The sequence below is a fragment of the Schistocerca nitens genome, chromosome 2 (genome assembly GCF_023898315.1).
Source record: "Schistocerca nitens isolate TAMUIC-IGC-003100 chromosome 2, iqSchNite1.1, whole genome shotgun sequence".
NCBI classification, from domain to species: Eukaryota; Metazoa; Arthropoda; class Insecta; order Orthoptera; family Acrididae; genus Schistocerca; species Schistocerca nitens.
The window spans coordinates 746,211,247-746,238,270 of NC_064615.1; the positions used below are offsets into that span (position 1 = coordinate 746,211,247).

Consider the following 27,024-nt stretch of genomic DNA (forward strand, 5'->3'; position numbering starts at 1 on the left):
TTTTACATTTCATCAGATAAGATAGTAGATACTCTATTGCTGTGATTAAAATACTTTTAAAAGTTAAGGGTAATCCTTATATCTTTAAGTATTTCTTCACTCGCCTAAATCTTTGAAATTGATGGCAGTGGATAAGTCGTTTACTAAGATGCATTCTGATGGAAAAAGTTCAGTCGATAGCTCATTACTAGAGGTAACAAAGCACCATTACTATGTTGTGTAAAAACTAAGGGTAAATTCATGAATGAAATAAAAAATGAAGGGAGCATTGGGAAAACGTATTTTCGCTTCTGTGCCTACTAAAATGTGTGGTATGTTACACAGTTAATGTAACGACAGTTTCAATATATCAGTGTATACATGGTCATTGATCATTCTTGTGACACAGATTACAAAGGAATAGAAGGCTGCAGATAACATGAAAATTTTGTTCCCCACTGCTGTCACTATAAAATGTAATGTGTGTCACTCTAGTTGGACTTGTAATCCCACTGGACAGATCAGGAGATTATTCAATGTAATTATCCATACATCCAGCTAAATTACTAGGTGTGACGTGGAAGGATACACCTGCTGGCACCAGATTACCACAGCAGATTTAAGGGCTGCCGTGGACTGCCACAGTCTCACTTGTTATCCAGCCAATGTCTACTTTATGCCCTCAGGTGTATCGATTGATGACGTTGTTTTCTCCAGAACTGATTTGGAGTTCATTTTTACCTTCCAATGACATTTAGTTAGTGCACTGATTTACCTGTCTGCCTAATGCAACCTGTGTTTGATCACCTTTCAACCAACCTTCCACACCTAGAAAATCACTCACATGTAGCCATGTGAATCGTGTACATCACGTCTTCAGTGATTTGAACTCCCTTGCCCATTCTGCTGAAGATCACACAAGGGCCTTCACAGACCAGTACTACCCTCCAAATCTAGTCCACTGACATATTTCCTATTACACATCCCTAATCCTCCCACCACATCCAAGAATCAGCTACAAAGGAGCATCCCTTCATCACCCAAAATCACTCTGCACTGGGACAACTGAACCATATCCTTTCCCAGGCTTTCATTATCTCATCTATCATCATGCCCAGAAATGATGGAAATCCTACCCAAGATCATCCCCGCTCCTACTAAAGTGGTATCCCTTCACCACCCTACCTACACAACACCCTGATCCATCCTATGCCACTCCCCCACTCAACTGCTTGCCACAGGGGTCAAATCCCTGTCAAAGACCCAGGTGCAAGACCTGCTCAGTCCACCCACACAGCACTGCCTACTCCAGCCCTGTCAAAGGCTTACTCTTCCCCATCAGAGGGAGGGCCACCAATGCAAGTGACCATGTCATATTCAAACTCTGCTGCAGTCACTGCACAGCTTTTTATGTTGGTATGACAACCAACCAACTATCCACAAGAATGAATGGCCCTGCCAAACTCTGGACAAGAACGAAGGTGACCACTCTGAGGCACAACATGTTTGTTTTCAGTGACTGTTTCACAGCTTGGGCCATCTGGATGCTTCCCTCCACTACCAGCTTTTCTGAACTATGCAGATGGAAGCTATCCTTGTAATACATCCATCATTCCTGTAACTCCCCCTGACCTCAGTCTCCATTAGCCCACTGGCTCCACACCCTCCTCCCTAAAGTTTACCTTTCCTCTGTCCTGTCACCTTCTCCCAAACCATGTCTCCATGTAACCTTCACTGCGTACTGCATCCCTTTGGCTCTGATGCCCTTACATCACATTCCTAGCCCATGTGTCTGCCACCCCTCCCTCCCACATTCCTAGCCCATGTGTCTGCCACCCCTCCCTCCCACATTCCTAGCTGGCAAAACTGCTGCCTCCCTCCAAGCTGCTAGCTACCAACATGCAACCTCTGTTCCTGTCTCTCACCTCTCCTACCCACCCCACCCAACCCAATCCCAACTCCAACCCCACCTGACACAACCGCCACCAGACTCTGGTCTACCCGCTGCAACTCAATTCTGGCATTGTGTGCCCAGACGGTACAATGTGTAGGGGCACAGGTGTGTGTGTGTGTGTGTGTGTGTGTGTGTGTGTGTGTGTGTGTGTGTGTGTGTACTCTTGATTCCAAAAGCTAGTCAGATTTTTTTTCTCTTGTGTGTGCCTGTTGACAACTCAGTGCTTCTGTTATCCATTCCAAAATTTTTTGCTTTCTGTCAGTACATTCCTACCATAAGTAATTGTTATTTGTCTCTAACTCATGACACAGAATGTTCTGTGTTGGGCTCTATTTATGGATTCTGATGACAGTAACGACATGGTAGTTCAATATAGGATAAGTATATTGTGAAAAAAAGGAGGAGGAAGAAAGAAATATACTGTTATTTTTTATCCTGTAGGAGAGCCTTAACTGAAGTACGTGGTTACAATTGTAGAGAACACTTTGAGTGATTACTGAACCCATCACTCAGTCACAGGGCCATGAAAAAGTTGTGCAGCAGTGCATTGAAATACATGATGAGGTTATTGTCTACATAATGACTTGTAGATGCCCCAGTAGTACCAAAATAACCAGGCAAAATTGTCTGATGATAGTTGCAGAAGGCAGGAATACATGGACTAAAAGGATAATAAATAGTAAAAAGGCATGTGAGAAGATATTGAGACATGATGGTGTCTGTAGTGAAATTTAGTTTAGAGAAACAATTTTCATCAGTATTCATTGGATGTACTACATATGCATGATGGTGAAGGGGAAGACTGGTTGCTATAGTACCTGTATATACAACTTATTTGGTGGGAAGTGTGTGTATTTTACATAAAAGATCTGCTTCTCTGTCAGTACTCTTCAATAAATTATAACATAAAATTCATTAGAAGCAGTGTTGACACACTCACATACAATCTCTCTCTCTCTCTCTCTCTCTCTCTCTCTCTCTCTCTCTCTCTCTGTATCGCTATTTATGTATAAGGCGATGTTTAGATCATAACACACCATAGTAGTAATTTTATTCTCGATTGTTGCAGTTTTCAAACATACGGCATCAGATATTGTGCAGGTAAACAAACTAAATGGGGCTGGGACTTCAGTGGTTCTTCAAACATGGAGGAACTACAGCTCCTGCTTGAACATCGTTTCATGATTAGGCGTTTGAAGTCTGATGTCATCACCCAACTGCCTTCAAAAATGAGGTAAACAAATATTCTACTTCCTTTGTAAAATTTAAGGAAGCCCTAGTGCTGTTGTATTAATTTTGGTTTTTGCTTTCACAGGCAGGTTGTTGTTTTGAATCCTTCTTCTATAAATATGAAGAGTGATGAAGTGGAAAACTGGTTAAAAAGACTACATTCCAAACAACTGAGTGGCATGCAGAGGAGAGGAGCTCTTCTGTCATTTTTTGCAGCCACAGGGAATGTAAAACTAAAAGCTGTTAAGTATGTATTTAGTCAGTTAATTTATTCAATGTTCTATAGATCAGTTGCCTTATTTTTTTCTATTAGAATGACATTGAGCAAGTCAGTTTATAGGCTAAGTATTCACAATTTGTGTGTATATGCCCATTTACATATGATTAAATTGCACAATGCCTTAGATTCAATAAAATTGTACATATTAGCCCTTAACACTACTCATACTGCTTGGAAAACAAAATAAAATTTAACAGCAAAAGTAAACTTTTTGTCTTCTATAATACATGTGATACTATTTTCAACAAAAATATACATTGACAGAAAAAAATTTCAACACCAAGAAAGAATTGTGCGACATAAATGAAAGTTGGTAGGCATGTTTCTACATCTGAAGGGTGATGTCTGTTCAGATTTCATGCCAATTGCAAAGATTGGTGCTAGTAGTACCACTATGTGGATGCAAATCAGATCTGTATTAAATACTTGCCGTAACGGTCATGAGCTTTAGTTACCTTTGAGATCGGATGTGGGAAGTTGATGTTAGCCAAGAATGATTTTAAGACAACAAAGATGCCTTTATCAGTACCTCATTGAGTTTGAACAAGGTCTTTTAATAGGGCTATGAGAAACTGGATGTTCCTTCTGCGATGCTGCAGAAAGATTTAGTAGGGATGTAGAAACTGTACATGATTGCTGGCAGCAATGGTCACGAGAATGTATGGTTGCAAGAAGACAGGGCTCCAGGCGGCCACGTGGCACTATAACGAAGGAAGACTATCACGTTTGGCATATGGCACTGGTGCACCACACTGCATCTGAAGTAGCAATTTGAGGAGCAGTTGGCTCCTCAGTGACACAACAAACAGTTACAAATCGGTTACTGTGAGGACAACTCCAAACCAGATGCCTTGTAGCGTGCATTCTACTGACCCCAAATCAGTCCCATTTGTGACTTATGTGGTGTCGAGCGAGAGCTCACTGGAGGGCAGGGTTGAGGTCTGTTGTGTTTCCTGATGAAAGCAGGTCCTGCCTCGGTGGCAGTGATGGCCTCGAATTGAGGGCCTCCAACCGACCTGTCTGTGTGCTAGTCACACTTGACCCACATCTGGAGTTATGGTCTGAAGTTCGATTTTGTATGACAGCAGAAGTATTCTCATGGTTATCCCACAAATCCTGACTGCAAATTTGTATGTCAATCTTGTGATGTGACCTGTTTTACTGCCATTCATGAACAGCATTCCAGGGGGTGTTTTCCAACAGGATAACATTAGCCCACATACCATTGATGTAACCAATATGCTCTACAGAGTTTCAACATATCTGCTCGGTCAACAGAACTGTCTCCAGTTGAGCACAAATGGGACATCCTCAGATGACAACTCAAGCGTCATCCACAACCAGCATTAATCATCCCCATCTTGACCAACCAAGTGCAACAGGCATGGAACTCCATCCACAAACTGACATCCGGCACCTGTACAACACAATGTGTGCACGTTTGCATGCTTGCGTTCCACATTGTGGCAGTTAACACTGGTTATTAATGTATCAGCAGTTCACATTTGCAATAGCTTACCATGCAGTTACATTAACCTGTGATCTTGCTGTGTTATTCGCTTAAATATATTAGTTAGACAAATGTATTCCCAAAATTTTGTTGCTTTATATTAATTACTTTTTGGTGGTGTGATTTTTTTTCCAGTAGTGTAGAATAGAATTAGTTGTCCAAAGGAAATAATTGTAGTTTAGATTTAAAATTTACTTTGTCAATTGTACGATTTGTGTTGATCAAAAGTTTTTTGGATTCTGTGGTAGCTCCGGTGAGTAGCTCCGGTGATAAAGTACTGAGGGCCATTTTTTACATTGCATACCATTCACTCTTCTTGTATTTGTGCAATCAGTAATTTCTTTGTAACTGATGAGTTACTCTAGAATAGTACCCTATAACACATAAGGCAACGAAGAACAGAAAAACATAAAAATGTTGAGATACTGATTGTTTGTTACAGAATGTAGCATTTATGTGAAGAACAAATGTTGAACTTAGCTGTTTGTGAAGTTGTGTAATGTGTTTATTCAGTTCATCTTTTCTTCAGTGTACACACTATTACAGAAAATCACTTAATAATTATTTCAAAATCTTTTGATAATTATTTCAAAATCTTTTGATAATTATTTCTTCTGTTACTGTCCTGATTGGATTGATTTTAATACGGATTCCTTCATGGTATATCACTCTTTTAAATACATTTAGCTACGTATATTCCAAATTACATGCTTGATGTGATATTAATTTCATTATATTTAAATTTTTCTAAGTTTGTGTTTGATAACTTGAATTAACTACGCGTAAAGCTGTGAAGAGAGAAATTAAAAGTTCATTTATCTTATTTGCGACAAGTGTCACAGCTCAGAAGTCACTTTTTTATTTTATATGAGGAAAGACTTTGTTCTGCACTTGACTGTATTGTTGAGTCCATATTCTAATAATAATGCAACAGCATTATAAAATTCCTTCCTAGTACATCAGTGCCGTTGAATGTGTCCCAAAAAATATCACAATTGGAACTATGAGGTGCAACAGACTAGGAGTTCGTACACAGTTGCTGTTGGTTTCATGGAGGTCATCCTTTACCTCCATGCCTACAAATTTCTCCCTAGCAGAACATTATTCTGTGAAGTATTTTGAGCACAATTTCAGAAATATTTTTAGGAACGCAATTCATGTGTTTTTAATTTTGTCGCCATTTTTAGGGTTCCATATCTCAATTGGTAAAAACGAAACCCATATAGGATCACTTTGTTGTTCATCTGTCAGACTGAGTGACTGACTGACTGTTAAGACTCCTTTTTCTAATGAACAGTAGAGGTATCGAGTGTAAATTTATGTCACCTACTAAGGCCTACAGTCCCTTGGTGGTGTGAAAAATTTAAACTTCGAAGTAAGTGTATTTGAGAGCCAGTTATGCCACATATTTTGATAGTTGGAAACTCACTCGTCAGAACCCACAGGTTACTTCTTATTGAACTATAATCATAAAATGTGGTGAGAAGCAGGTTTTTACAATACAAATATAGGGTAAAAACAAAAAATTATTGATTGTAATTATGTCTCCCCCCCCCCCTCCCCCTTGCTGTAAAGGTTCCTTTTTTGCAGGAATGGATAGAGGTATCAAGCTGAAACTTAGTCAAACTAACTGACAAACTTGACATTGGCTGGGGGATTCATTTTGCCAATTTTCTATTAAAAATGGAAAAAAAACTGTCTGTGTTTCTAGAGCAATATAAAAAAAAAATTTCATTTCTGTGTATTCGTGAAAATACCTTTGAAATTATGAAACGCCACTTTAAAGCTTTACAGAAAGCTATTGTTTTTGCCAATAGCTGTTTGCCCATCGCAGTTGAACACTGTCAAAAACGCTACCAGGTGTCAGGGATTTTCTAAAGCTGCCTTGACTGTAGTAGAGCCTCATTAGTAAAGAATACGTCATGGAGTGTGTATTCACATTGTCTGTCACATCGAGGCATTCAAGTCATGTGATCTCAACTCATAAGGCTGTCCTCAGTTCTCGCATGGCTGACTTCAACTCTTTTCTAGCGGGAATTTCAGTCTTTTCACGATGATGCTCTACTGTTTTTATGTTTGAAGTGCACTTACACAATGCAGTAGCAGTAGCTGGAATCCACATTTGTATGAAAATGACATTTATTGGCCACATAAGGTTCTGCAACTTGCAGGGGTAGTTGTGTATTAGAGTAGGAAGACAGAAGTGCGAAACAATGAAAAAAGAAAAAAGTGTGTGGATCCAAAAGGTGATATCATTATGAAGGTACAGAGGGGGGAGCTCACACCTTCTACAAGGAGCTCGAGGAAGATGAATCTGCATTTTACATATATTTTAGAATATCAAAGTACTATTTTTTCTGTTTATTACATGACATTGCACCAGGAATTACTAACAGTATTATGAGGTACCATCACACCCCATGAAAAATTGGTTTGTTTAAGGCTAAGTTTAGTTGCCAGTCCAGTACAAATTTTTCTGTAATAGTCATATCTCTCTCAGTACCTTCCCCTTCAAGATTTATGGATTTCTTTTACATCTTGTATTTGGCTTTTAAGAGGTCAAGTGTCTTATTTGTACTGGCATTGGCTTGTGAAACTTCATAAATATTGACCATTGATGCTTGCAAAACTGTTCCACACAAAATACGGAGAGCAATGTAACATTAAATAGGCCTGCCACAAATACATATTTAAACAACTGTGATACAGTACTTGTATACTTAACAAAAAAAGCATTTTGCCACTTACAGTGTCTGGAGCTTTCAGCCCATTTCTTTATCAGAAATTACAAATGCCTGGTAACATAGAAATAAATTTCACCTTACTCATCAGATTCTACCCACGTATCTTTTTTCACGTCAAGTTGTTGTCATATTTTAATCCATTTCATTGTAAAATATTAAATGCCAGTATGTATAAAAATCTAGTTTATAAATTTAGTAGGGGACATGCATTTCAGAAGTGCTTTTGAATATCCACTTCTGGCACTTGAGAACTACAGTGCAAAATGAGAAGGTTTAAGATGTTTATTTGTTCCACTATGCTCCTTTCCTAACAGAATTTGAGTACCCCGTAAATCACTCATATTGTTCCATTCATGCTGCTTCCTCAGTGCTTCAATCCTTTCCTAACAGAATTTGAGTACCTCCTAAATCACTCATATCGTTCCATTCTTGCTACTTCCTCACTGCTTTTTCAGTCTTTCATCATTCATTATAAAATTATAAATTTTACTGAAAGGAATGATGATTGGAACAGTTTACAAGAAGTGGACAATGAAAAGAAGTATGGAAGAAGAGCACTCAGACGTGTATCATGAGGAAATGAGCTTCAGGGTCACATGATCAGCAATGGACAATGATGTCAGCTGATGAAAACTTTCTTCCTGAGGAACCTTGATGGTGCCTTGACACAACATGACAGCCGATAAGAATGCCATTATTTAAAATACATAGTGGAGTGCTACGAATTGATGTGATGTGGCAGTCAGTGTGAACTGACCTTTAATATATTAAAACTTATGCATGAAGCAGCATTTTGTCATGCATCTCAGTGTTTGTGACATCATATCTCGTGAGCTGTATGTCTTACAATGATATATTTGTGTAGGTACATTCAGTGGCATACGTTGATACTGTCTGCAAAGTATGTTGTGAATAGACTTGGTGGCAAAGAAGTAATAAATTTAAACATCACGAGACATGCAGTAGTTTTGCATGCATCACATTTTTTATGATTTCATATCTCCTGAACTGTGATAAGTTGATGGTTCTTACCCCCATGATGATTGTTGTCTGACAGTAAGAGTTACGTGTATCAAGTTTGGTTGAAATAGTTCTAGTGGTTTAAGAGGAAATTTTGAACATACACACATACATACATACATTTTTATAATATGTATGGGTACTAAGGTACAAAGTCCCTTAGTAGTGTAAATAATTTAAGCTTTTGAGTCAATGCAATGAGAAGATAAGGCCATATGTCACGTATTTTGACACTTGCAAACTCATTTGTTGAAACACGTAGATGAACTATACACATAAACTTCGGGTCTGGTGGTCCAGCAGTGAAGTGCATGCCTGTAAACCGGGAGGTCCCAGAATCAAATCTTGGTTGGACCATGGACTTTTTGGTCTTAGTTTTAGCCTAGCCTTCACTTTTCATTTACGTGCAGTTGTAGTCATTTCCTTTCCTGTCCCATTCACAAACAGGATGGGGGAAAAACAACTGTCAATATGCCTCAGTACAAGCCCTAACTTTTCTTATCTTCGTGGTCTTCACACAAAATGTACATTGGTGGCAGTCAGATTGAAATTCAGGTTCTTCACTATTCTCAATAGTGTCTCACAAAGGAAATGTCATCTTTCCTCCAGGGATTCCCATTTGAATTCATGAAGCATCTCCTTAATACCTGTACATTGATCGAACTACTGCTAATGATTGCTTCAACATCTTCCTTTAATTTGACCTGGTGGCGATCTCACACACACACCTGACATATCTCTCTCTCTCTCTCTCTCTCTCTCTCTCTCTCTCCCCCCCCCCCCCCCTCCCCCCCCCTTTTCTTTAAAAACTGGCGAGGAAGTTTGTCCCAGTTGATCTGCAATTGTCTTTTGAATTTCCCTTGAAAGACGTATGTTTTCTTATCTAATGCAAAGACTGTCATTTACCAGATTCAAATCTAAATTACGAATGCAATCTCGGTGCTTCAAGCATGTTTTGTCACCTTTGTTATTTTCTCTGTCGACTGTGATGGCATTTATGGCAGCCATATTGAGCATAAATAAAAGATTCCATAGGCCAACGTTTGCCGTTGCGAGCAACATCATAAGTGGCACTCAGTTCATCTGCGACATCGACATCGGTTTTAGTTACATTGTGATAAGTAATCATTTCTGGTTTTCTTTTGTCACCTGTTGAGTAGTCTATGTTTTTATCATGGTGTAAAGTTGACATAACCAGCACAACTGTATTTTTTAGGCACATAGTACACCAATGTAACGTCATTCTGGGGCCCAAATTGAGAACTATATACTTCTGTTCCTTTTATGAACATCTCAGGTACACTCATCTTGTTTTTACGGACTGTGCCGATAAAAGTCGCCGGCCGAAGTGGCCGCGCGGTTCTGGCGCTGCAGTCTGGAACCGCGAGACCGCTACGGTCGCAGGTTCGAATCCTGCCTCGGGCATGGATGTGTGTGATGTCCTTAGGTTAGTTAGGTTTAACTAGTTCTGAGTTCTAGGGGACTAATGACCTCAGCAGTTGAGTCCCATAGTGCTCAGAGCCATTTGAACCAATCGATAAAAGTCAATGAATGTTCTTTCAAGAGATGGAGCATAAGGGGGTAACTAGTAAACCAAGTACCGAATGTCAAATTCCTATTTGTTTTCGTTATTGGCTCCAAGTAACAGTTTACAATGTCATAGATTAGATTAATACTTGTTCCACAGATCATGAATACGACACTTCGTAATGATGTGGAACGTGTCGGTTAATAAAAGATGTCTGTACAAGATATTACATTGCGCACAAAATATTGCATGACACTAATGTTTAAGTTCCCCCCCCCCCCCCCATAATTTATATCTAAAAAATTCTGCCAATGAGTAGAAGGGGTTGTCATCTAGAAATTCTTTTAACTTATTTTTAAATGTTAGTTGGCTATCTGTCAGGCTTTTGATGCTGTTTGGTAGGTGACCAAAGACTTTTGTGGCAGCATAATTTACCCCTTTCTGTGCCAAAGTCAGATTTAAACCTGCATAGTGAAGATCATCCTTTCTCCTGGTGTTATAGCTATGCACACTGCTATTACTTTTGAACTGGGCTGGATTATTAACAACAAATTTCATAAGTTAATATATATACTGTGAGGATCCCTAGATCCTTAAATAGATGGCTGCAGGATGACCGTGGGTGGGCTCCAGCAATTATTCTGATTTCCCTTTTTTGAGCAATGAATACTTTTCTGCTCAACGATGAATTACCCCAGAATATTATGCCATATGAAAGCAGTGAATGAAAGTAGGCATAGTAAGCTAATTTACTGAGATTCTTATCACCAAAATTTGCAATAACCCTAATAGCATACGTAGCTGAACTCAGACGTTTCAGCAGACCATCAATGTGTTGCTTCCAGTTTAACCTCTCATCAATGGACACACCTAAAAATTTTGAAAATTCTACCTTAGCTACAGACTTCTGTTCAAAGTCTATATTTATTACTGGAGTTGTGCCATTTACTGTACGGAACTGTATATACTGTGTTTTGTCAAAATTTAAAGACAGTCCGTTTGCTGAGAACCACTGAATAATTTTGTGAAAAACATCATTTACAATTACATCACTTAGTTCTTGGTTTTTGGATGTTATTACTATACTTGTATCATCAGCAAAAAGAACTAACTTTGCATATTCATCAATGTGGAATGGTAAGTCATTAATGTATATCAAGAACAGTAAAGGACCTAAGACCGAACCCTGTGGGACCCCGTACTTGATAGCCCCCCAGTTTGAGGAATCAGCTGTTGTTTTAACATTACATGAACCACTTATTTCAACTTTCTGCATTCTTCCAGTTAAGTATGAATTAAACCATTTGTGCACTGCCCCCCTCAAACCATAAAGATTTAGCTTATCTAAAAGAATTCTATGATTTACACAATCAAAGGCCTTTGAGAGATCACAAAAAATACCAATGGGTAATGTCCGGTTATTCAGAGCATTTAATATTTGATCAGTGAAAGCGTATATAGCATTTTCTGTTGAAAAGCCTTTCTGAAAACCGAACTGACATTTTGTTAGTACTTTATTTTTACAAATATGGGAGGCTACTCTTGAATACATAACTTTCTCAAAAATTTTTGATAGAGCTGTCAGAAGAGAGATTGGGCAGTAGTTGTTCACATCCGACATATCCCCCTTTTTATGCAATTGTTTTACAATGGCATATTTCAGTCTATCGGGGAAAACACCCTGCTCCAAAGAGCTATTACATACGTGGCTGAGAATCCTACTTATCTGTGGGGAACAAGCTTTAAGTACCTTGCTGTAAATGCCATCAATTCTGTAAGAGCTTTTACTTTTCAGTGAGTTTATTATTTTACTGATTTCAGAGGGAGAGGTTGGTGGAATTACAGTTGTTTTAAACTGCACAGGTATGGCCTCTTCTATTAGTAGCCTTGCCTCTTCTAGTGAAGATCTAAATCCTATTTTCTCCACAACATTTAAAAAATGATTATTGAAAATATTTTCAATTTCTGATTGTTTGTTAGTACACTTGTCATTCAGTTTTATGGTACTAAAGTCTTCCTGTGCTCTTGGTTGCCCTGTTTCCCCTTCAATAATATTCCAAATTGCTTTAATTTTATTATCAGAGTTACTGATCTCAGACATATACTTTATTACTAAACTGGTAAGGTGCTGGTGGTTGTTTTCCCGAATATACTTCCAGTTTGAGGATGTAGAATGTCTTCGCATCTACAAGAGCATATATTTTTATGCCATATTTGGCTGGTTTGATTGGTGTGTGTACACGGAAAGGACATCTCCCTTGGAAAGATAACAGCATCTCATCAATAGTAGGGTTCTCAGACAGCATATAGTGTTGTTGAATATTTTCAACAAAATTATCAAAAATATCTCTTGTAGCAGCCAGATTGTTAGTCTTTGTCCTCTCGTCCCGGGTTTTCTTATCATTGAATCTCCAACAATGTTGGAGAAAGTAAAACCTCTGCAGTGACATTGTAGTGTGGAAGATTGCAACTCCAGTACCATCTGTACACCACGTTCAAGTTTTGTCTGTCTGAGCGGGCCCACTGCATACAAATTCTCATAAGTACCTTCAAATCCTCCAAAGCTGCATCGTTCATGTGGTACTGCTCTTTATTTACTGGATATTTTCCCATGATATTCCTCATTTGATCTTTTGTATGTGTAAGTACAGTATTCAACACACTGTTTGTTGTAAAAAGACTCCAACATTCAGTCTCTGTTTTGGCAAGTTTTGCAGCACGTTTTACACTTGGAGAATTGGTAATAATATTCTCTGAATGAATTCGAGCACTTGGCTAGGTCAGTCGTTCATCTATTTTGTACCATCTTTGGAAGTATAAAAAATATCCCACGTACCTCAGATGACTGCCTAGGAGCCACTAATGCAGATTTTGGCTCTTCTAAATCATCCAAAATACCCTCTTACTCTGGATCACTTTCTTCACTTCTTTGAGAAAATTTGTCAAACTCTCCTTTACTCCCGGAGTCACAGGAAATTGCATTTGAACAGTTCCTAAAACTTCTAGTCATTCTTGTGGCTGAAGTTCATATTTTTCACAAGACATTTTGAGAAATATAAGATCTGTAAATAAATCAAAGAATAATGTAAATAACTATCTCTCTCATAAACTTGCTGACAGCTCGAAAATATAACACGGACTACAAGGTCGGATGTGATATACCCTAGCCACCTTTGCACACGTGTATGTACCTCTGACGCTGGTGCAACAATAAATTCAACACTGCATCTTGCCCCCCTCTCCCTTACCTGCAGCTACTGTGCCAGCAAGATTTGTATGGCAATAATGACATTCAATAATCAGCCCTTCAAAACATCTCGGGTATGACATACCTGACCTGATTCACGCTAGGTTAATCTGCCAGGAAGTTTTATGAGGTAATTAAATGAGGTGAGAAAGAGGCAGAGGTGTTTCCATTGCTAGCAAACTAAAGTTCTGTCTTCATTACACACGTATCATCGGATTACTACTATAGGAGCACTACTAGGGAAAACACCCTGTCTGAAGAACTTTGATCTTCAGAATGGAACTGTAGTCAGATAGAACAAAAACTAATTAGCAGGAGAATAGCAAACACAGACAGGAGAAGCAGGAGAGAGAAACATGAGCTTTCAGGCTCAGAGGTTTCTTACTCTATGAAAAAAGAAGAAAGGAATGGAGGCAGTGGACTCTTTTACAATTAAAGTGGGAAATACATGCTGTGCCAGTTGAAGCACAAGAGAACAGGAAAACAGTGAAAACATTATATTGCCAATAATGGGAAATGGTAATCTAGGCAAATGTTGAATAGATGAGTAAAAGATGACAGTATTTAGTGGAGAAAGGACAATAGAGGTGGCTAGGGGATGTAAATAATAATGTTGTATGTTGAAGTCTCGTGGGTGGTACATACCAGTAACGTGCTGTAAAGCAAGCTCCCATCAGTGGAGTTCCCCTGGTGTTGGTGCCACTGTTAGTGCTGACAGAGAGAAGCAAAATGTATGGATGTTTGAAGTTGATATCAAAGAGCATGTAGGCAGTCTTCGTGTCAAAAAATATGTGTATGTTAGAATGCTTCAATCTCTGCTTGTTTCGGAGTCCAAAATATTTGTTGGAATGTAAAGCCTTATGCTCACCACAATCAAATGGAGATGCCATTCTAGTCCAAATGAAATAAGGATTTCTCTAAAAAAGAAGTTGTTGCCAAATACTTTACAACTGTCTATCCATAATACTTCACAGTAAAATTTGGGAGCATAAGAATTATCTGCACTGCACTGCAGTTTCATGCTCCAGTGCTTCAGTTTTACCTTTTTTTTTTTTTTTTTCATTTCAGTTCAGTGCATGTTTTCGTATTGCTGATATTATGCTTTATAAACAAGGGTCAGACTTTCCTGACAATTTTTATTTATTACTATTTTTTGGGAAGTTCTCTGTGTTCTTTCACTCCTCCCTTATTACTGGCTCCTTATGTATGATGTCTACTCATTCTTTCCTGCACCATTTCACTGTATCTTCACCACTTCTCATCTTCTGCCTATTGATTGCCTTCAAATCCGTTTCTGGAATTTCAGTTATGGTGGCTTTTCCATTTTCCACTGTGTCATCAGAAGTGAAATTCTTAAATGTGTTTCAATGTTAAGAATTGTTTCTTTGTTCAGTGTCTTATACTTTTCACTTGATATTTTGTTTGGCAGATAGTGGTTGCCTGCCTTGAACCCCATTTTTACCTATGCCTGAATATATGACTACTGGAACTTAAATTTTATTCTGGTTATTGTGTGGTATTATTACTGATAGAAACAGCAGCCCTGTCCTGGGTACAATTCAACAAACATCAGCGTATGACTGTATGAAATTTTATACATGTTATACAGTTAAAAAACAGTACAGTAATCTTATTACTGATAGAAACAGCAGCCCTGTCCTGGGTACAACTCAACAAACATCAGCGTATGACTGTATGAAATTTTATACATGTTATACAGTTAAAAAACAGTACAGTAATCTTGAAATCTGATGAAGGATAATGGTGGGAATTTAATTGTATACAGAGAATATTAAGGGCTGTTTTGTCCAGTGAATGCATTTTGAAATGGGGTTAAGATGTGGACTCATTAAAGAGCAGTTGAAAATGTACAGTGATAAGGCATGTTTTAATTTTGTCTTTTTGTTTACTCATCATGAGAGCATTAAAACTAACTTCTGTAAAGAGGATAACGTGTATGATTTTCATAGCTTCAGCCACATTTTAATGAACTGATACTCTAGAATCGTTCTGCATTAACTTGACAATAGTTTGTACAGGAAAATTGAAAATTTGTGAAATAGATAAGGTGCATAACCATTATTTCTTAAGATTGTCACTAAGCTACCAGAACAAGTAATAAATGACAATTATGTTCAGATGTTCTGGACTCTAAACTAAAATATATTTCCAGAATATATATTGAAGTCATGTAATAGAATTCATCAGTGATTGATAATCCTTTCTTTCCTCAGGGATTACATAGCTGATTTGCTAGAGGCTGGGAAGAAGTTCATTTGTTTTGTTCACCATAAGATTGTGATGGATGGTATTTCAAAAACAATGGAAGACAAGAAAGCCTTGTAAGTATTTTCCCAAATTGAAACTATCTACTGTTTCTACAAACATCTTAAGGCAGAAATTTGTATGTATATTTGCCTTTATCAGGTACATAAAAATTGATGGCTCAACTACAGCCAGTGAGAGGAAGGCTTTATGTGACAAGTTCCAATTTGATGACAATTATTCTGCAGCTCTTTTGTCAATTACTGCAGCTAATGCGGGAATAACTCTAACAGCTGCCAAACTTGTCGTTTTTGCAGAGCTTTTTTGGAACCCTGGTGTAAGTAAGCATGTTATAGTTTCATTTATAAATTTTTGATGAAGATATATTTCTATTGTTTAAAACAGGCTCATCCAAGCATTGCGCCTGGCAGGTGTGGCTATGCTCTGTGGGTGCAAGGCAGTGTAGTTCAATGCCCTGTATGTGACTGTGTGTTGCTGGTGTTGGCATAGGAGCAAGAGAGAGAGCATTGCTCTGTGCTGGACTGTTCCCTTGGTCAGATCCAGTGTAAACAAAATTACAGAGAAACCGCGGTTCTGTAAAAGTGGTCAGTGAGTGGTACAACAGGCAAACCATTTACTGCTTAGGTAACAATTAGTGCTCTTGTGGCAGAATCACTGCATAGCTTTAGAAAATAATATCCAAAACCAGAATCGAAGAACAACTTTGTAGTTTTCTGACGCACAGGTTGATTCAATAGTGTTGCGCGCGCACTCACACACACACACACACACACACACACACACACACACACACACACACACTCGTCATATGTACAGTAGGCATCTTCTGAAAGATGTATCAATTTCTTAAATATTCTATTTGAGAAGTCATTTTACATAAGGAATATAGAGTCTCATTCTTACTGTTAGTAGTTACAAGTAAATATTTTTTGTTGTACTTTGTGCTACAGCTTTTTGTGTCCCTTTTCCGAGTTTAGACATCGGATCCTTAGTTTGTTGTTTTGGATTAACTGACCAGGTTTGAAAATTTATTAAAAAAATAGAATTAAGGTTAGAAAGACCTTTAATCCTTATAGTCAACATTGTTAAAGAAGACTATTAACATTTTACACCTTTTTCTCTTTTGAGGAAATGATTTTGTCTAGGTTTGGTACAATATTCCGGGAGACTGCTAACCTCAAAGAATTAGTCGAATTTTTATTGCTGAGTTCTAGCAAGGTATAAAGGGAGAAAAAGTGCTCACAAATACTGTATACATGGACTGAAACATTGAGAGAACTTTGGCTGTGTGCTTGTGCAGGAGAGGATACTTCTCTCGTGGAAAACAGCTTTAAAAATCATCCAAAGTTTTACACATAAGAAAGCAGTCCTTCAGGCAGATATTGCACTGGAGGTCAATCAGCTCTATTTGAAACACTTGTGAGATGTCCTCTGCCCAAAGGGAAAATGGGTGAACAAATATATCTAAGGCTGGTTGAAGCTCACTTCAAAAAATCTGTTTCCAAACTCTTATCATAATTTGCAGATGATTTGAACATAATTTGAAAAATCCACATCTTTTTTAACGCTGTCTAATGTAGGGAAGTGTCCACAATTCTCCAAGCGCAACTGTTTTTCCCAAAAAGGAATTTTTTTAAATGCTTGAATCGTCTGCACTAAATCAACAGCAGAGTGATTTTTACCATGGAGTGAAATGTTCAAAGTATTTAAATGACCAGTTAGGCCATTCAAAAAAGCCAAATTTGCCATCCACTTTGGATCACGAAGTAATTCTTCTGGACGTCCTTTCATTGGCAAAGGGTGCTGATTTCGTCCATCAAGGAGCAAAACTGATGAAGCACCTTCCCTCTGCTCAGCAATCTTAATGCCTGGGTATTCTGTTTCGATATCAGCCAGAAATTCTTTAAATTGGCAATGTGTGAGTCCATGCGAACAAAGATACCGTTTGAACAACTATGTTTTTAACATTTTTTGTGTTGACAATCTTTGCACAAAGTGCCTCCTGGTCTACAAGACAATGGACTGCTTGCGAATAAGGAACAGCCAACATCAGCCATTTTTGACCTGATGTAACACAGGATTCCAGAGCGTATCCCTTGTAGTGCAGGGGCTCCATCCATTGTTACACTGATCAGGTGTTCCCATTTGAAACCCAATAACTCGAACAAGTTTTCCACGGCTAGAAAAATGCCAAAACCTGCGGTTGTGTCTTTTAGGGGTATAAGGTTGAGAAATCCTTCTGTGACATACAGATTGTCATTGACACCTCGAATGAATATGGCCAGCTGAAGATATGCCCGCAACATCTGTGGACTCGTCAAGAGTGATAGAAAATGAAACGAAGTTTGCTGCTCCATATCTGAGGCCACATCTTCGACTCAATGAGCAACAATTTGAGATGAAAGAGCTATTTTTTCAATTTTTTCCGTGAGGTCTGCTGAACAAATACAAGCCACCAAGTAGACAAGGCAATCCTTGATGAGATTCACAGCCGCAAATGGTTCCCTGCTTTTGCAATTCTCAGTGACAATTTTAATTTTAACAATTAATTGTTTCATTCAGTGAAACCCCAATAAAAAAACTAACAAAAAAGGTTGGTTTTAGGTGCGTTTTCCCCCAGTTCCTCTGAAAAGCATTCATAGACGCTAGTAAGGACAGCAAAATGTGGTTGCAAAATAAATTTTGATCTATTGGAATATTTACATTTTAATTAATTGAAAATGTAGATCAAACTAAAACATATGTTTTCCCACCCATCAAAACACAAATACGCAAAAACAAAGAATGACTCTTAATGACACATTGCTGTCCAAGTGAGCGTTTGTGATGGCTTTTTAGAAAATGACATGATGATTTAACGCAACCCAAATATAAAAATTAACCGGAAAGAAACGTTTCTTGTTGCTGATAACCTCCATTTTCAATAACTGGCACATTGCTAAGTGTCATACCTGATTATAAAATATAGTGTTATTTATCATCATTATAAATAATAAAGAGTCATATGGTAGGAAACACATCTACATCTGCATGGATACTCTGAAAACCACATTTAAGTGCCTGGTGGAGAGTTCATCGAACCACCTTCACAATTCTCTATTATTCCAAACTCCTATAGCGCGCGAAAAGAACAAACATCTGTATCTTCCCGTACGAGCTCTGATTTGCATTATTTTATCATGGTGATAATTTCTCCGTATGTAGGTTGGTATAAACAAAATATTTTCGCATTCGGAGGAGAAAGTTGGTGACTGGAATTTCGTGAGAAGATTCCACTGCTACGAAAAATACCTTTGTTTTAATTATGTCCACACCAAATCCTGTATCATTTCAGTGACGGTCTCTCTCACTTATTCGCGATAATACAAAATGTGCTGCCCTTCTTTGGACTTTTTCGATGTCTCTGTCAATCCTATCTGGTAAGGACGCACACCGCGCAGCAGTATTCTAAAAGAAGACAGACAAGCATAGTGTAAACAGCCCCTTAGTCAACCTAATAAATTTTCCAAGTGTCCTGCCATATAATGCAGTCTATGATTAACCTTCTCCACAACATTTTCTATGTGTTCCTTCCAATTTAAGTTGTTTGTAATTGTAATTCCTAGGTATCTAGTTGAATTTACAGCCTTTAGATTTCACGGATTTATCGTGTAACTGAAGTTTAACGGATTCCTTTTAGCACTCATGTGGATGACCTCATGCTTTTCATTATTTAGGGTCAATTGCCAATTTTCGCTCCATACAGATATCTTTTCTAAATAGTTTTGCAATTTGTTTTGATCTTCTGATGACTTTACTAGATGATAAATGGCAGCATCATCTGCAGACAACCTAAAACGGGTTCTCAGCTTGTCTCCCAAATTGTTTGTATAGATAAGGAAAAGCAGAGGACTTGTAGCACTACCTTGGGGAACACCAGAAATCATTCTGTTTTACTCAATGACTTTCTGTCAGTTAGTACAAACTGTGACCTCTCTGACAGGAAATCATGAATCCAGGCACATAACTGAGATGATATTTCATACGCAATTTCACTACAAGCCATTTGCGTGGTACAGCGTCGAAAGCCTTCCGGAAATCCAGAAATACAGAATCAATCTGAAATTCCTTGTCAATAACACGCAGTACTTCATGTGAGTAAAGAGCTAGTTGTGTTTCCTAAATCCATGTTGACTGTGTGTCAACAGACCACTTTCTTTGAGGTAATTCATAATGTTATAAAACAATATATGTTCCAAAATCCTGCTGCATATCAATGTTAATGATGTTGATGTTGTGGTCTTCAGTCCAGAGACTGGGTTGATGCAGCTCTCCATGCTACTATATCCTGCGCAAGCTTCTTCATCTCCCAGTACCTACTGCAACCTACATCCTTCTGAATCTGTTTAGCGTATTCATCTCTTGGTCTCCCTCTACGATTTTTACCCTCCACACTGCCCTCCAATACTAAATTGGTGATCCCTTGGTGCCTCAGAATATGCCCTACCAACCTATCCCTTCTTCTAGTCAAGTTGTGCTACAAATTTCTCTTCTCTCCGATTCTATTCAATACCTCCTCGTTAATTATGTGATCTACCCATCTAATCTTCAGCATTCTTCTGTAGCACCACATATCGAAAGCTTCTATTCTCTTCTTGTCTAAACGATTTATTGTCCACATTTCATTTCCATACATGGCTACACTCCATACAAATACTTTCAGAAACGACTTCCTGATACTTAAATCTATACTCGATGTTAACAAATTTCTCCTCTTCAGAAACGCTTTCCTTGCCATGGCCAGTCTACATTTTATATCCTCTCTACTTCGACCATCATCAGTTATTTTGCTCTCCAAATAGCAAAACTCATTTACTACTTTAAGTGTCTCATTTCCTAATATAATTCCCGCAGCATCACCCGATTTAATTCGACTACATTCCATTATCCTCATTTTGCTTTTGTTGATGTTCATCTTATATCCTCCTTTCAAGACACTGTCCATTCCGTTCAACTGCTCTTCCAAGTCCTTTGCTGTCTCTGACAGAATTACAATGTCATCGGCGAACCTCAAAGTTTTTATTTCTTCTCCATGGATTTTAATACCTACTCTCAATTTTTATTTTGTTTCCTTTACTGCTTGCTCAATATACAGATTGAATAACATCGGGGATAGGCTACAACCCTGTCTCACTCCCTTCCCAACCACTTCATACACCTCGACTCTTATAACTGCCATCTGGTTTCTGTACAAATTGTACATAGCATTTCACTCCCTGTAAATTTTACCCCTGCCACCTTTAGAATTTGAAAGAGAGTATTCCAGTCAACATTGTCAAAAACTTTCTCTAAATCTACAAATGCTACATATGTAGGTTTGCCATTCCTTAATCTATTTTCTAAGATAAGTTGTAGGGTCAGTACTGCCTCACATGTACCAACATTTCTACGGAATCCAAACTGATCATCCCTGAGGTCAGCTTCTACCAGTTTTTCCATTCGTCTGTAAAGAATTCGTGTGAGTATTTTGCAGCCATGGCTTATTAAACTGATTTGGTAATTTTCACATCTGTCAGCACCTGCTTTCTTTGGGATTGGGATTATTATATTCTTCTTGACGTCTGAGGGTATTTTGCCTGTCTCATACATCTTGCTCACCAGATGGTAGAGTTTTGTTAGGCCTGGCTCTCCCAAGGCTGTCATTAGTTCTAATGGAATGTTGTCTACTCCCGGGGCCTTGTTTCAGCTTAGGTCTTTCAGTGCTCTGTCAAACTCTTCAAGCAGTATCATATCTCCTATTTCATCTTCATCTACATTCTCTTCCATTTCTATAATATTGTCCTCAAGAACGTCGCCCTTGTATAGAGCCTCTATATACTCCTTCCATCTTTCTGCTTTCCCTTCTTTGCTTAGAACTGGGTTTCCATCTGAGCTCTTGACATTCAAGCAAGTGGTTCTCTTTTCCCCAAAGGTCTCTTTAATTTTCCTGTAGGCAGTATCTATCTTACCCCCTAGTGATATGCACCTCTACATCCTTACATTTGTCCTCTAGCCATCCCTGCTTAGCTATTTTGCACTTCCTGTCAATCTCATTTTTGAGACGTTTGTATTCCTTTTTGCCTGCTTCATTTACTGCATGTTTATATTTTCTCCTTTCATCAATTAAATTCAATATCTCTACTGTTACCCAAGGATTTCTATTAGCCCTCGTCTTTTTACCTACTTGATCCTCTGCTACCTTCACTATTTCATCTCTCAAAGTTACCCATTCTTTTTCTACTGTATTTCTTTCCCCCATTCTTGTCAATCGTTCCCTAATGCTCTCCCTGAAGCTCTCTACAACCTCTGGTTCTTTCAGTTTATCCAGGTCCCATCTCCTCAAATTCCCACCTTTGTGCAGTTTCTTCAGTTTTAATCTACAGTTCATAACCAATAGATTGTGGTCAGAGTCCACATCTGCCCCTGGAAATGTCTTACAATTTAAAACCTGGTTCCTGAATTTCTGTCTTACCATTTATAATCTATCTGAGACCTTCCAGTATCTCCAGGCTTCTTCCATGTATACAAACTTGTTTTATGATTATTGAACCAAGTGTTAGCTATGAGTAAGTTATGCTCTGTGCAAAATTCTACCAGGCAGCTTCCTCTTTCGTTCCTTAGTCCCATTCCATATTCACCTACTATGTTTCCTTCTGTTCCTTTTCCTACTATCGAGTTCCAGTCACCCATGACTATTAAATTTTCGTCTCCCTTCACTATCTGAATAATTTATTTTATCTCATTATACGTTTCATCAATCTCTTTGTCATCTGCGGAGCTCGTTGGCATATAAACTTGTATTACTGTAGTAGGCGTGTGCTTCGTATCTATCTTGGCCACAATAATGCATTCACTAAGCAGTTTATACTAACTTACCTGCACTCCTATTCTTTTTATTCGTTATTAAACCTACTCTGCATTATGCGTATTTGGTTTTGTATTTAAAGCCCTGTATTCACCTGACCAGAAGTCTCGTTTCTCCTGCCACCGAACTTGACTAATTCCCACTCTATCTAACTTTAACCTATTCATTTCCCTTTTTAAATTTTGTAACCTACCTGCCCGATTAAGGGATCTGACATTCCACGCTCTGATCCGTAGAACACCAGTTTTCTTTCTCCTGATAACAACGTCCTCCTGAGTAGTCCCCGCTCGGAGATCCGAATTGGGGACTATTTTACCTCCGGAATATTTTACTCAAGAGGACGCCATCATCATTTAACAATACAGTAAAGCTGCATGCCCTCGGGAAAAATTATGGCTGTAGTTTCCCCTTGCTTTCAGCCATTAATGATATGGACTACCACCACCACCACCACCACCACCGCCGCCACCTTTCTTGAGTATTGGCGTGACCTGTGCAACTTTCCAGTCTTTGGGTACGGATCTTTTGTTGAGTGATGGTTAAGTAAGTAACCTAATTGGTGTATAGTCTGGACCAGAAGACTTGCTTTTATTAAGTGATTTAAGTTACTTCACTAATCCGAGGATATTTACTTCTATGTTACTCATGTTGACAGCTGTTCTTGATTCGAATTCTGGAATATTTACTTTGTCTTCTTTTGTGAAGGCATTTTGGAAGGCTGTGTTTAGTAGCTCTGCTTTGGCTGCACTTTCTTCGATAGTATCCCCATTGCTATCACGCAGAGAAGACATTGATTGTGTCTTGCCACTAGCATACTTCATATATGACCAGAATCTCTTTGGATTTTCTGCCAGGTTTTGAGACAAAGTTTTGTTGTGAAAACTATTATAAGCACTAAATTTCGAGCGTCTGTAAAAGATTGCCAGTCTTGGGGATTTTGCATCTGTTGAAATTTGGTATGTTTGTTTTGTTGTATCTGCAATAGTGTTCTGTCCCGTTTTGTGTAGCAAGGAAGATCAGCTCCAGTATTTGTTAATTTATTTGGTGTAAATCTCTCAATTGCTGCTGATACTATTTCTTCGAATTCAAGCTACATCTGGTCTACACTTATACTGTTAATTTGGAAGGAGTGGAGTGTGTCTCTCAGGAAGACGTCAAGTGAATTTTTATCTACTTTTTTGAATAGGTATATTTTTCTTTTATTTTTGGAGGATTTGGGGGTTACAATATTCAATCTTGCTACGACAACCCTGTGTTCACTAATCACTGTATCCCTTTTGATGCTCATCACTAACTTAGGATTATTTGTTGCTAAGAATTCAAGTGTGTTTTCACAACCATTTACTATTTGCATGGGCTCTTGAACTAACTGCTTGAAATAATTTTCAGAGAATGTATTTAGCACAATTCCAGATGATGTTTTATGCGTATCTCCAGAATTAAACATGTTTTTTCGCCAACATATCAAGGGTAAATTGAAGTCACCACTAACTATGATCCTAGGAGTCAGTACGTGTTTGAAATCAAACTCAAGTTTTCTTTGAATCTTTCAGTAATTGTATCATCTGAATTGGGAGGTCGGTAAAAGGATCCAGTTATTATTTTATTCTGGTTGCCAACAATGACCTCTGCCCTTATTAACTCACGGGAACTATCTGCTTCAATTTTGTGACAAGATAAACTACTTCTAATAGCAACAAACACACCACCGCCAACCGTGTTTAGCCTATCTTTTCAGAACACCATTAGGTTCTTGGCAAAAATTTCAGCTGAGCTTGTCTCCGGCTTAGGTCAGCTTTCAGTGCCTGTAACTACTTGAGCATCAATGCTTTCTATTAGCGCTTGGAGCTCTGGTACTTTCCCAACACAGCTACGGCAATATGCAACTTTATACCAATGGGTCCTGTATCTACATTCTTTGTGACTGAAGCTCTTTTTGTTTTTTCCCGAGATCCTCCAGCCTAAAAAACTGCCCAGTCCATGCCACACAGCCCCTGCTACCCGAGTAGCCGCCTCCTGCATATAGTGTACTCCTGACCTATTCAGCAGAACCTGAAACTCAACCACCTTTTGGCACAAGTCAAGGAACCTGCAGCCTACATGGTCACAGAACCATCTGGGCCTCTGATTCAGACCCTCCACTCAGCTCTGTACCAGAGATCCGCAATCGGTCCTGTCGACTATGCTGCAAATGGTCACCTATGCTTTCATCTCACAAGCAAGACTGACAGCCTTTACCATTTCTGTTAGCCACTCGAAACTAGAGAGAATCTCTTCTGACCCAAAGTGACACACATTATTGGTACTGATGTGAGCCACCATCTGCAGTTGGCTGCACCCTGTGCTCTTCATGCCATCTGAGATGACCCGTTCCATGTCTGGAATGTCTCCACACGGTGTGTACACGGAAGGCACATTGGTTTTTTTCCCCTTCTTGGCAGCCATGTCCTAAAGGGGTCCAATAATGTGCCTTGTGCTTTGGAGCTACCAACTACCAATAATCCCACCCTCTGTGATTGTCCGTATCTTAAGGGCTAAGAGGTTTCCTCTGAAACAGGACAGGCAACGGCATCTGGCTCAGCGACAGTGTCAGCCACAGACAGCACCTGTAATCTGTTTGTCAGACAAACTGGACATGGTGCGGCTGCCTGGGAAGTCTTTCACCACCTGCTACCATCCAGGGCGACCTCCCACTCAACTGCAGGTGAGGGGCCAAGCGCAGTGCAAGCAGTAACTGGGCTGGCCACTGTGAGGACCAATTAGAGGACTTGGATGTGCAGAACATCCATTGGATACCCACAGCCGGCCCACAACAGTGGTGTCCATCCACTGCAGCCTCAAGCTGTGTAACCAAAGCCATCACAGCCTGGAGCTGAAAGCAAAATGTCACCAACTCGGCTCGCATCTGTACACAGCAACCACCATCCCTACCCATACTAAAGATTGTGGAAAACTAAACTACCCAGATAAGCGGACTATCGGCACATGCTGCAGAACTCTACTGTAGACACTGACGAAAATGCAGGAACTGTGTCTAATAAATTAGATTAATACACAGAGATTCAAAAACCTAACTACCGAAGCTCTCAGGTGAAACTAAATAATTCGCCCCTGATTCGGAACTGAGACAAAATCGGTTTACTTTCTAACACACATGAAACTGTGAGAACTGTGGCTATTAGATATTATAATTAACACACAGAAACTCAAGAAACTAAATACTTAAAGCTTAGGAACTCGTAAAAGTAACAAAATCAGTTACTTCCCTGTTGTTGTGACTGTCTTGGCCGGCTGCTGTTGCCTGACTTCACTGTAAAGCTGCTCGAAATTTTCTTTCAGTTCTTCAAGCTTACACTGGTGTTCCTCTTGTGACAAATTTTCGAACTGATCTTTGTCAGCAGTACAAAAGAAATTAATTTCCCATTCGGGCTTAAATAGTGCGGACGCGCCGCTCCACCTCTTTTCATTTGTCTGCTGCTGTTGACCATTTTTCTCAATCCACTGTAGCCTTACATCTTTTGACAAACGGCTTTGTGGCATATCAATGCTTTTGACTGCTGCTGGCATGGCAATCTGTCTACTGTATGAAGCGTGCATGCAGCGGCTTGGTGGGGTGCTGTGGGCGGACTGCATGGTCAGTTAAGCGACACGGCTTGGCCACTGTAACAACATACGAATTTGCCCAGGGCAGTGGCCTTGGGCAATCGCAGGCACTAGTGCCCCAGGGGCACAGTTTCGATCAGCCTGATTTAGAATGAGTGTTACATGAACAAATACTCATGTTTTTGTATCACAATAGTCCCTCCTTAAAAAGTTTATTACAATTGTTTACTTTTTACAAATGTGCCCCGCAAAACACACACACACACACACACGAATTTGACATACGAATTTTAGTCATGGTGTAAGAGTTTCATAAATACTTGAAACTGCAATTTTTTAATAATTTTTGACATTTTGTATTGTAGAATTTTTCTTCTTATTTAACAGCTGTAATGGCCAGTAGCTTCTGTTGCCACCAGTAGCAAAAATAATTACACATTGCTTAAGAAGATACAAAAATTTGATTTTAAGATATTAATTTTCAGCATCTTTTATGACTGTCTTGTGTTGCAACTCTTCCACTAAAAGTATTAATGTTGCTCATCCATGTCATCTGATGCTGTGTACCTGTCTTACATTTGGTCATCATTATGGCCTTTTTGCACCTCTTGAAAACCAGCAAAGAACTTTGTTAATCTATCTGCTATCTACTTGCCTGGGAACGTATCCTGTCCACTTCCATTGCATTTCCACTGTAGTGATAATTACAATTCCACTACAGTGAAAATTACATTTTTTCATTCACACATTATGTCCCTAA

The 27,024-nt window shown here is 38.9% G+C and overlaps 1 protein-coding gene across 3 annotated transcripts in view; it reads left to right on the top strand.

Annotated features, from left to right (window-relative positions):
• The window catches only part of LOC126236973 (SWI/SNF-related matrix-associated actin-dependent regulator of chromatin subfamily A-like protein 1), a 149,596-nt gene that overhangs the window by 103,618 nt on the left and 18,954 nt on the right, over positions 1–27,024 (top strand). For all 3 annotated transcript variants that reach the window (XM_049946690.1, XM_049946691.1, XM_049946689.1), the window contains 4 exons: positions 3,003–3,167; positions 3,249–3,410; positions 15,727–15,834; positions 15,920–16,094. In XM_049946690.1, coding sequence (XP_049802647.1) covers positions 3,003–3,167; positions 3,249–3,410; positions 15,727–15,834; positions 15,920–16,094 — 610 coding nt within the window. The remainder of the gene's footprint in view (positions 1–3,002; positions 3,168–3,248; positions 3,411–15,726; positions 15,835–15,919; positions 16,095–27,024) is intronic.